The 11,984-nt window shown below is 34.2% G+C and overlaps 1 protein-coding gene across 1 annotated transcript; it reads left to right on the top strand.

The window, feature by feature from the left end:
- Window positions 1–10,239: 10,239 nt before the first annotated feature.
- On the top strand, window positions 10,240–10,872 carry LOC137736140 (serine/threonine-protein kinase 52-like). Its single transcript, XM_068475466.1, has 2 exons — window positions 10,240–10,612; window positions 10,838–10,872. Exons 1-2 carry the CDS (start codon window positions 10,240–10,242, stop codon window positions 10,870–10,872), a joined length of 408 nt encoding a protein of 135 aa, XP_068331567.1.
- Window positions 10,873–11,984: the final 1,112 nt, after the last annotated feature.

Consider the following 11,984-nt stretch of genomic DNA (forward strand, 5'->3'; position numbering starts at 1 on the left):
TTGAAGTGTGATGACCTGTTAGGGCTTTAGTAGTGAGTGTCAGATTGTGGGTTATTAGGGTTGACCAAAATACTTAGGATTTTAATTAATTAAGATTAAGATGCTCTTGTAATCCGCAAGAAATTTCAGAAAAGATAATAAAAATTAAATTAATTAATCTAATGAATGATTCATGCGAATGTGAATCAATACAAATTACGTGAGGCTAATTTATCTATTTATTTATTTTCTGCAAGTGAGATCTTGTGGAAATGGGTCAGTCAGAAACTGTTTTGTTTTTCTTTGTGTTGTGTTGCACTAGGAAGTTTCTCTCACTGACAAATATGTACTGCCATTTGCCTATTCTTTAAAAAAAAAAAACATAAATAAGAATACTAGGCAAAAGTCAGTATTTTATTTTGATTTTTGTAGGTATGTTAATGTGGGGCGAATGTGTATGTTATCCTACCAAATAGAAGGCTTGTGGTCATCCTTTTCCCACTTATCTTTAGCCTATACATTGACCACTTGCTACAAGTTTTGTTTTTCACTTTTGACTCGATGGTGAGAGGAAGGGAGGATTTTAGCACTAAATGTGGATTTAAGTGTTCTACCACTGAAACTATAAGAATCTGCTTTCACTTTAAAGCTTAAAACCTAAAAAATTTGGATCTAGAGTCTGGGCTGCCTATGCCCAATTACAAAAGTATACTTTGTTGGAAAATTAGCTTATGGCTTATGAGATCAATGTTTGTTTTTTATTTTTCATTTTAAGGTTATTTTTCTTACAACGTTGATGCATGTCTCTAGTTAGCCACCAACAAAGTCAAACAACCTCGAGCATGGGTTTGGTTCACTTGTGTCCATAGTTGTTTGAAGTGGCCCAAAAAAAGTCTAAGACACTAGTGTGGTACTGGTATGTGACAAAGACCCTTAGATATCTAAGTTAGAACCAGAATTTGAGTTCAAATAAATAGAGGTTTCAAAGGAGAAGATATAGGGATTCAATTAGTATAAATAGAGGCTTTAGAGAGAAGGAGAGTGTTGGAAAATATTAAGGGTAAATTATATAAAACCACCTCAACTATTGGGTCAACCACAGTTTCATACCCCATCTTTAAAACATTTCAATGTCATATCTTATCTTACGAATTTGTTGCAATGTCATACCTTTGTTAGTTTATCTGTCAATTCCTCCGTTAAATGCTGACATGACTTGAGGTGGGGCCTTCTCCCTGGCCCAACTGGATTAAAATTTAATTAAATATTAAAAATTAAAAAAATATAATCATTTAAATATTTTTATAGAAAAAAAAGGTGGGACCTATCCCCAACAAACCCATCACCCTCACCCTTATTCCCAGTCCACCCCAAACATCGACCTCACCCATCTCTGGTCACCCCAACCTCTCATCCGCCACCTTTTCGACTCCCTCTCCCTCCGTTCCTCTCCTCCCCTTCCTTGCCAAACTATCCACAATGGTCATTTGAACATGAAAAATATAATTTTACATAAACTTCTAGCTATCTCTCTATCGCCCTCCTCATTCCCACCTCCATTATTGTTGCTAGATTACTTGCAGGTTAAAGAAACGGAGGTGAGAGTTTGAACCCATCAACTCCCTCCCTCCTTCCCTTTTCTCCCTCTCCAATCTCGTAGTGCTGGACCCCTCTTTCAACCTAGTCTGTGGCAAAATTCCACCAGATCTCTGCCTTTCATAGGCTTAAACTCGACCCGATCCTCCTTGTCTTCCCCAGTTTCCGGCTTAAGATCCAAACAGAGCCACTGGGAAATTTATGGGTCGTAAGCGGAGGTGTTGGACCAGCTTGAGAGAGAATTTTAGGGGTCTTTAATTTGGGGGCTTTTCCTGTTACGTCGTGAGCTTTATGGGTTAGATCTTCCTGTCGAAGAACAACTCATCGGTAGAGCTCATCTTCCTGTTCAAGACGACGATTTTGAGGTTCTGAGTGTACTGGATGAGTTGGAGAATATTTTTGGTTATTGATATGGGACTCGGCAACGAGGAGAGTGTAAGGAAGATGAGGACATCAATAGAGGAAGGGGGAGGATAATGAGTGGTGGAGGAGGTTTACACAATGAGACTAGCTTTAGAATTTTCAACTAAAAAGTGATTAATTTGGTAAGATTTGTGTAAAACTGTTGTGATTGTGGCATATAGGGCTTTGGATGAAGTCCAGGTGAGGGAGGAGAAGGTGAGGTTGATGTCCTTAGGTGGGCTGGGGAAAAAAGGTGAAGGTGATTGGTTTGCAAGGGGTGGGTCCCATTTTTTCAACAAAAATATTTAAATGATTGATTTTTTAATATTTAATTAATTTTTAATCCAATTGGGTTAGGGAGTGGGCCTCGCCTCAAGCTATGTCAGCATTTAACGGAGGAATTGACTGACAAACTGACAGAGGTATGACATTGCAACAAATTCGTAAGATAAGGTATAATATTGAAATGTTTTAAAGATGGGTATGAAACTATGGTTCACCCAATAGCTAAGGTAGTTTTGTGTAATTTACCCAAATATATATTAGGATTATTTTATTGTTTGAGTTTCAAACCCAATCCGTTAGAATTAGGTTTTCGTTAAGCATTAGAGTTTGCTTTAGTTTTCACTATAAATAAATGTTTTAGAACTTGTGTAATCCTCTCGAAATTGTAGTCGTCTTTGTAATTTTGTTTTTTTTTTTTTCGTTAATAAAATAATGTTCAATGTATTTTTCATTTGTTGGTCCATTTTGAGTACTCTAATTTTCAACCAAGAGGACACACAGTTAACACAACGAACTCTCTCAAAGATACATGCTATCAAACTTTCTCAACATCTTCCTTTGTAATATCGAACTATTTTGTTGAGAATATCAATCTTATATCGAGGAAACGAATGAACCGTGGCATGCCAACGACATGCCAATGTCATGCCAAGTCTCGGAAAATGTCGACCGTGGCATGCCAACGACATGCCAATGTCATGCCAAGCCTCGCAAAATATCGACCATGGCATGCCAATGACATGCCAAGCCTCGCAAAATGTCGACCATGGCATGCCAGTGACATGCCAATGACATGCCAAGCCTCGCAAAATGTCGACCGTGGCATGCCAACGACATGCCAATGTCATGCCAAGTCTCGGAAAATGTCGACCGTGGCATGCCAACGACATGCCAATGTCATGCCAAGCCTCGCAAAATGTCGACCATGGCATGCCAATGACATGCCAAGCCTCGCAAAATGTCGACCATGGCATGCCAGTGACATGCCAAGCCTCGCAAAATGTCGACCGTGGCATGCCTACGACATGCCAATGTCATGCCAAGTCTCGCAAAATGTCGACCATGGCATGCCAATGACATGCCAAGCCTCGCAAAATGTCGACCGTGGCATGCCAATGACATGCCAAGCCTCGCAAAATGTCGACCATGGCATGCTGTGCTTATAATTAATTGGATTACTTCCACATGTTATCAATTGATTTTACGTTGGAACTCTAACTTTCTTCACATACACCCTACATATTTCCTTCAACTGAATTTCAAAAGGGGTGTGATATCCACACACTTCTTTTTACTTCTCACACACCTTTCTAATTTTCGGTTGTCGGATCGGATGAATTAAAGAAGATCAACGGATAAAAATTAATAAAGAATATGTGAGAAGTAAAAAATGATGTGTAGATAGCACATCCCATTTCAAAATTCATTATGCGGTGCAAATCTTGAAGATTATTGTAGTATTCATATTGGCGCGATACCCTATGGTCGAATTCTCCTTTTTAAGGAGGGTAGAATCGTCATTATAGTTTGATATTTCGTTGACAACATCTTACTTAACAAGACCATCCCTAACTCTAAGTAGGAGATGTTATTATTTGGCAGAATCATCATTTAGGGGCAAACATAAACACTATTAAGATAATTAATTGACATTAAAAACAGAACTACAAGCCCAAAATACAAGTTATTTGAGTCCAAAAAAGCCCATATGAGAGGCCTAACAAAAGTGGTAAAGTATCCTATGATTTATGGAGTATTAGGTTTTTTTTTGCCTTTATTTTTTTATCATCTCCGAGGGAGGACAGTTTTTATTTTAGGAAAACTAATGAAAAAAAGTTTGAAAACTTTAAGTTTTAATCAAAATGACAAAAATGTGTTGTAAGTGAATAGTACCAGGAGTTACTTTTTTAGAGTAAAAATGTCATTTTCGATAAAAGTGAACAGTACCGGAAGTTACTTTTTTAGAGTAAAAATGTCATTTTCGATAAAAGTGAACAGTACCGGGAGTGTTTCGTTAAAAACTTTTTTTTTTTGATAACTGATATTATATACATTAAGAGATGGACTAAGCTTCATAATAAACGAGCAATAATATGGTTCAAATTCGTCTTTGACGAGAATCGAATGTAAAACCTCTTAGTTACCAATAAAGAAACTAAATCGTACCATAATATTAAGTGGCAAGTAAGGGAGAACGGTTGAGATATCTAAACAATGATGCGCAGTTTTCTTATTGTGTTCCGAGTCTTCTGACTTCTGTGTGTGCTTCCCAAGTCCTCAATATATTCCTTTAGGCAATTTTTACTTGGGGTGAATCCAATTAGGAATAAAGAAATTTGCACAAATATTACTTGACTTCTGTGTGTGCTTTTATCATAAGTTTCCAGATTTCTGTTAAGATAAAATAATGAAACTAATTAACTTAATATAAATAAATAAATAAATAAAATCAGGACGGGTCCACAATCATTCTAATCCAAAAGTGGCATTGTCATTGCTTGTATTAAAGAGACTGTACAAATGTAGTATGAAAAATGTGTTAAAAGTAAATATATGCCAGTAATTTAGATTTGTTTTTGTATGATAATCTATCATAGATCATAAATATCTGTGAATTAAAAAAGTTACGAAAAAAGTTTCATACTTCTACACATAAAACTTCCCTTTACATGTCTTCTTAAATTGCTCCAGATTTGGTTAACATAAGGATCAACAACTTTCTTATAATGCACCATGCACGTATCATTATAAAATCCAAACCACAATCTGGATTTTCAACATTCAACCTTCTCTCATCGTAATGACAGGAAAAAAGAAGTCTTCAAATCCCAATTCTAATAACATCAAGACCACATCCTACCACAATTTCATGCCAACGAAAGCCGAAGAGGATGAGGCAAGGGCCAACAATCGCGAGCATCAAGTAAGAAGAACTCGTGTGCAGATCAGAGAGCTTTCACCGCAGCCAATAATAATAGAATCAAGCGATCCGCAAAATCTAAGAATGCCGTCACAAACAAAGGATTTTCTTCCTTCTTAGAAGTTGAAGAGTATGAGTGTTGGTCTTTTCCCTGTTCAGCTAGTGGAGTTGGAATTTTATTTTTACTTTTATATAATTTGAGAGTTTCATGGATATTGGAATGTTTTCTAGTTTTTGAATAAAATTACTGTTTTATGTTATGTGTTTGTTTAATAATGAAACTTGATAAGAATTATCAATAAAAAAGAAGTGATTTTTTATTGACACTCTTAAAAAAATTATCCTACATATATTCTTATTACTTAATGAGAGGAGTGCTAGTTGATACTGTATTAGTGTTCTCTTAGAATTCTTAATTAGGGGAGTGCATTTTGACTATGTTGAGTTGCGAATAACACCACCAAAAAGAATTATCCTATACATATACGCTAATATATTACTTATATAAATTGTTGGGAAACATTGTTTGTATAATGGTGTGTCCTTTTTTTTTCCCTAAGTCTTGAAAGATGTTTGACAAGGTACTTGTAACTTAATTGGTCAAATGCATCAAGTAATAGGTAGGTAAGGGCCAACAATTGCAAACCTTTTAACTTTTTGATCCAACATACAAAGTCACGTTGAAGTGTCTTTTAACATGACTTTGTATTATTAAATTGAGATAATATTATAGCGGTGAACTCGTTCCATAGAAGTAGCTTTCCTTGAGCCCAACAAAAGCCATTCAAACTCTTAGTCTCATCCTCACTTGTATAGTTTGTTGTTTAGTGAGATAATTGTAACTTAATTGGTTAGGAGTATAACCATTGCACCGCAGATATTGAGTATGATCTCCCCTTCTTGTTCAAATAAAAAAAATAGTACCAAAAGAAGTATGTAATAGTTGTATATAAATTGTTAGCTTTGTTATCCAATAAATTATCCAATAAATTATAAGGAAAACTAATGAAAATGACTTGAAAACTTTGAGTTTTAACAATAAGGATAAAATAAAGGGTAAAGTGAATAGTAACATGATTGACTTTTTAGTGTAAAAATATAATTTTTCGTTAAAGTGAACAGTATCCGAAGTTTTTTGTTAAAGTTTCTTAAATTATATGCCCCATTATACATTTTTATTAAAAGTAAAAGTAAATGTAAGAAGTCGTGGATTCTCTTGGCAGAATTGAGTCTTCCTCACCGGTCAATTCCTTAAACTATTCTTCTCTTTTTAAGGAGGGTAGAATCGTCATTATAGTTTGATATTTCGTTGATAACATCTTACGTAGCAAGACCATCCCTAACTCTAAGTGGGAGATGTTATTATTTGGCAGAATCATCATTTAGGGGCAAACATAACCACTATTAAGATAATCAATTGACATTAAAAACTGAACTAGAAGCCCAAAATACAAGTTATTTGAGTCCAAAAAGGCCCATATGAGAGGCCTAACAAAAGTGGTCGAGTATCCTATGATTTGTGGAGTATTAGGTATTTTTATCCTTTATTTTGGAGAAAATTTGAAATAGGTCTAATTTTTAGTATTTTTTACTTTTGAAATAAGTCTAATTTTTAGTTACTTTAGACCCATATCAAACCCCCCCCCCCTTTTTTTTTTTATCATCACCGAGGGAGGAAGTTTTTATTTTAGGAACTAATGAAAAAAAGTTTGAAAGTTTTGAGTTTTAATCAAAATGACAAAAATGTGTTGTAAGTGAATAGTATCAGAAGTTATTTTTTTAGAGTAAAAATATCATTTTCGTTAAAAGTGAATTGGGAGTGTTTCGTTAAATTTTTATTTTATTTTTAATAACCGATATTATATACATTAAGAGATGGACTAAGCTTCATAATAAACGAGCAATAATGTGGTTCAAGTTCGTCTTTGACGAGAATCGAACGTAAGATCTCTTAGTTACCAGTGAAGGAGAATGTCACTAAACCGTACCATAGTACTAAGTGGCAACTAAGGGAGGACGGTTGAGATATCTTCTAAACAATTATGTTTATTTAAAAATATTTACGTTTATATACTTGCGGTCCAATGAGTCATTGCTATATTAAGCGTAGTATTGGTCTGATGCGCAGTTTTCTTATTGTGTTCCGAGTCTTCTGACTTCTGTTTGTGCTTCCCAAGTCCTCAATGTATTCCTTTAGGCTATTTTTACTTGGGGTGAATCCAATTAGGAAAAAAGAAATTTGCACAAATATTACTTGACTTCTGTGTGTGCTTTTATCATAAGTTTCCAGATTTCTGTTAAGATAAAATAATGAACTAATTAACCTAATATGCATATATCAGCTATAAAAAAAATTCAAGACGGGTCCACGATCATTCTGATCCAAAAGTGGCATTGTCACTGCTTGTATTAGAAAGACTGTACAAATGTAGTATGAAAAATGTGTTAAGAGTAAATATATGTCAGTAATTTAGATTTGATTTTGTACGAGAATCTATCATAGATCATAAATATCTGTGAATTAAGAAAGTTACGAAAAAAGTTTCATACTTCTACACATAAAACTTCCCTTTACATGTCTTCTTAAATTGCTCCAGATTTGGTTAACATAAAGATCAACAACTTTCTTATAATGCACCATGCACGTATCATTATAAAATCCAGACCACAATCTGAATTTTCAACATTCAACCTTCTCTCATCGCAATGACAGGAAAAAAGAAGTCTTCAAATCTCAATGCTAATAACATCAAGACCACATCCTACCACAATTTCATGCCAACGAAAGCCGAAGAGGATGAGGCAAGGGCCAACAATCGCGAGCATCAAGTAAGAAGAACTCGTGTCCAGATCAGAGAGCTTTCACCGCAGCCAATAATAATAGAATCAAGCGATCCGCAAAATCTAAGAATGCCATCACAAACAAAGGATTTTCTTCCTTCTTAGAAGTTGAAGAGTATGAGTGTTGGTCTTTTCCCTGTTCAGCTAGTGGAGTTGGAATTTTATTTTTACTTTTATATAATTTGAGAGTTTCATGGATATTGGAATGTTTTTTAGTTTTTGAATAAAATTACTGTTTTATGTTATGTGTTTATTTAATAATGAAACTTGATAAGAATTATCAATAAAAAAAGAAGTGATTTTTTATTGACACTTTACTTATAAATAAACACATAACTTTTTTTGGAAGTTGATGAAACCTTATTGCTCATCGGCATTGAAGATACATACATAGAAAAAAAAATACGGAAAGTGTTATTGGCACTCCAAAAATCTCATTTTACACTCCTCACAAGTGTATTTTTCTTTCTAAATATATAAATTTTGGAGTGCAGAATGTGAAATTTGGAGTGCCAATAACAATTTTCAAAAATATTGTATACAACATTTCTCTTCTACTTCTGGAATTTTACTAAAGGAAGAAGATTGATTACAAATACCAATCATAGACAACAACTCTTTTTTTCAATCCTTCGTGGAATTGTAGTTTGTAACATTTTCTAATCCTCAAGGAATTAATTTTTTATAATTCTCAAGGAATGAAAATTTTCCTGACATATTGCAAAAGCTTTTGGCTTGGACTTTCAGCTATCATATGTTTGATCGCCAAAAACCATATCGGGTGGAGTCTGCGACCACGATGACAAGGAAGGATTAAAATTATTGAGATTTAAGCATAAAAGGAAAAAAAAAAAAAATTACAACTGCGTTGTACACCTAAGTTGCCACATATGATGACACTTTAAATGTGATATAATAAGATGGTAAAAATAATAATATTATATGTAACTTATTTTATTTTTATTTAACAAACATTTTGCACGAAATAATTAAAATTATTGATGTGAACAAACTTATGAATCAATCATATCAAATTTAAATCTCAAAAATTAATATGAGAAGTTACGATAATCATAAGATGTATTTGGACCGAAAAAGTCAGAATTTTTCTGTTTTGATTTGTTATCTTGTTGTTGCCACCTTTCCAGTATCCGTGTATGTACCTCTTACATTTTCTTTTCCTTAAATTTTGAAACAGTCCCTCCCTCCTCCAAAGCCGTACATTAGGCAAACCCGCGCATCTCTCTCGCTTCTCCCCCTTTCTCTCTCTCTCTCTCTCTCTCTAAAATTCTCTCCACTCGCTTCTGCTTTCTGGGCTGTGGCTGCCTGTTCTAGTTTTTGGTTAATCCTCTCCGAAATATCATCTGCAAAGGAAAAACCAAACAAAAACAATAGAACAACCCATTAGCCCCAAACCTCCCAAAACACTCCAAAAACGTTGTCTTTCTGTATTGTTAAATTTCTGATCCTTTTACATTTTTTTTCTCCAACGAACGACTTTGTCTTTCTTCGATTCTCTAGTGTGTTCAAGGTCAACCTTTTCATCTGTCTCTATAAATTATTCATCTTTTGGGGTCGATTGGGACTTTTTGCATGCGTGAAATTCTTCTGGTGCTTGTCCGTGGGTTTGATTTGTACCTGAAGATGTTTGTTTGAATTTTTTCTATCCAGCTGTGGAAATTGAGTCGTTTTCTTAGAGTTTATTGCCATTCTTTTGTTTGATTAATTTTTTGGAGAAAAAAAAAAAGTGTGTTTGGTGACGAGGTACTTCGGATTTTGAAGATTGTTTTGTTTGTTTTAATTTATGTGGAATATAAAAGAAAGGGAGCTGGTGTTGATTTTTCTCATTGGTGCATAGTTACCAACATTGGAGGCAATTGGGTTGTTGTGATTGAGTTTCAAGAGGATCAGATATTTCTATTTCGTTTGTTGAATTTAAGGATATCTGTGTTGGGGAAATCGATTTTTTAACCCGAAAAGGCTTTTTGAATTTATCTGTTTTGAGCATTTGTCATTGATGGGATTCATCCAAATCTGGCAAACAAGATGATGGCGAAAAATTTTAAGCTTTGTTGATCATGTCTCTCTAAGACAGCAGTTTAACAAAGATTTGTTTCCGGGATTTGCTTGTTTTCTTTTTATTGTTTTTGGTTGTTTCGATTACCGTTTGGCAGTTGGTGTTCCGTGTTTTGGTTGTTCTGCATTGATTGTTAGTAATGGATTCAAGGACAAGTGAGAATGTTGAAGTTGCAGATGTACCAAACATGGTGGATCACCAGAAAGGTAATATGAATTCAAAACTTAGGAGTGCAGGGAGTATGAGTTTCAAAGAGGTGGAACCAAAAATTAATGGCACAGGAAGTATTAGTAGCAAAGAGATGATCTTCCGAGCAGATAAAATCGATTTGAAGAACTTAGATATACAGCTTGAGAAACATTTGAGCCGGGTTTGGTCTAGAAACATTGAGAGTACCAGGCCTAAGGAAGAATGGGAGATTGATTTAGCTAAATTGGAAATAAGATATATTGTAGCTCGAGGGACCTATGGTACCGTATTCAGGGGCACCTATGATGATCAAGATGTTGCAGGTTATCACTAATTATCCATTTCCATTGTAATTTTGATTTGTTCGGTCTCGTAGGATATTGTATTTTGATTTTGATTGCAATTGAGTTGCCAACTTCTTGTTGAATGCATATTCTCTATGTATCTTGGATGTTAATTTGGGATCTCGTCACTAGTTTCATTTTGGATTCGAATATAACGATAATGATGTAATATTAGCATTTGAATAATGGTGTGTTATGTTGAAGCACTAATTTGGAATATATCTCGTTTTTCGGCATAACTGATTGCATGTTCCATGTTCACATTTGAGGCGTGATATATAAGTGTTATATATTATTCATTGTACCTCGTAGATATTCACCTTATCTGTTCTTATGCGGTGCAAATCTTGAAGATAGCACATCCCATTTCAAAATTCATTATGCGGTGCAAATCTTGAAGATTATTGTAGTATTCATATTGGCGCGATACCCTATGGTCGAATTCTCCTTTTTAAGGAGGGTAGAATCGTCATTATAGTTTGATATTTCGTTGATAACATCTTACGTAGCAAGACCATCCCTAACTCTAAGTGGGAGATGTTATTATTTGGCAGAATCATCATTTAGGGGCAAACATAACCACTATTAAGATAATCAATTGACATTAAAAACTGAACTAGAAGCCCAAAATACAAGTTATTTGAGTCCAAAAAGGCCCATATGAGAGGCCTAACAAAAGTGGTCAGTATCCTATGATTTGTGGAGTATTAGGTATTTTTATCCTTTATTTTGGAGAAAATTTGAAATAGGTCTAATTTTATAGACTACATTTTGAAATATGTCTAATTTTTAGTGATTTTTGACTTTTGAAATAAGTTCAATTTTTAGTTACTTTGGACCCATATAAAAAAAACCCCCTTTTTTTTTTTTTATCATCTCCAAGGGAGGAAGTTTTTATTTTAGGAACTAATGAAAAAAAGTTTGAAAGTTTTGAGTTTTAATCAAAATGACAAAAATGTGTTGTAAGTGAATAGTATCAGGAGTGATTTTTTTAGAGTAAAAATGTCATTTTCGTTAAAAGTGAATTGGGAGTGTTTCGTTAAATTTTTATTTTATTTTTAATAACCGATGTTATATACATTAAGAGATGGACTAAGCTTCATAATAAACGAGCAATAATGTGGTTCCAATTCGTCTTTGGTGAGAATCGAACGTAAGATCTCTTAGTTACCAGTGAAGGAGAATGTCACTAAACCGTACCATAGTACTAAGTGGCAACTAAGGGAGGACGGTTGAGATATCTAAACAATTATGTTTATTTAAAAATATTTACGTTTATATACTTGCGGTCCAATGAGTCATTGCTATATTAAGCGTAGTATTGGTCTGATGCGCAGTTTTCTTATTGTGT

Source organism: Pyrus communis, chromosome 6 (genome assembly GCF_963583255.1).
Source record: "Pyrus communis chromosome 6, drPyrComm1.1, whole genome shotgun sequence".
Classification (NCBI taxonomy): Eukaryota; Viridiplantae; Streptophyta; class Magnoliopsida; order Rosales; family Rosaceae; genus Pyrus; species Pyrus communis.

Excerpts from the sequence above, each read along its gene's own strand:
- LOC137736140 (XM_068475466.1), top strand. The coding sequence starts at position 10,240 with ATGGATTCAAGGACAAGTGAGAATGTTGAAGTTGCAGATGTACCAAAC. Across the intron at positions 10,613-10,837 it reads TGATGATCAAGATGTTGCAG|CACTAATTTGGAATATATCT; the intron begins GTTATCACTAAT and ends GTTATGTTGAAG.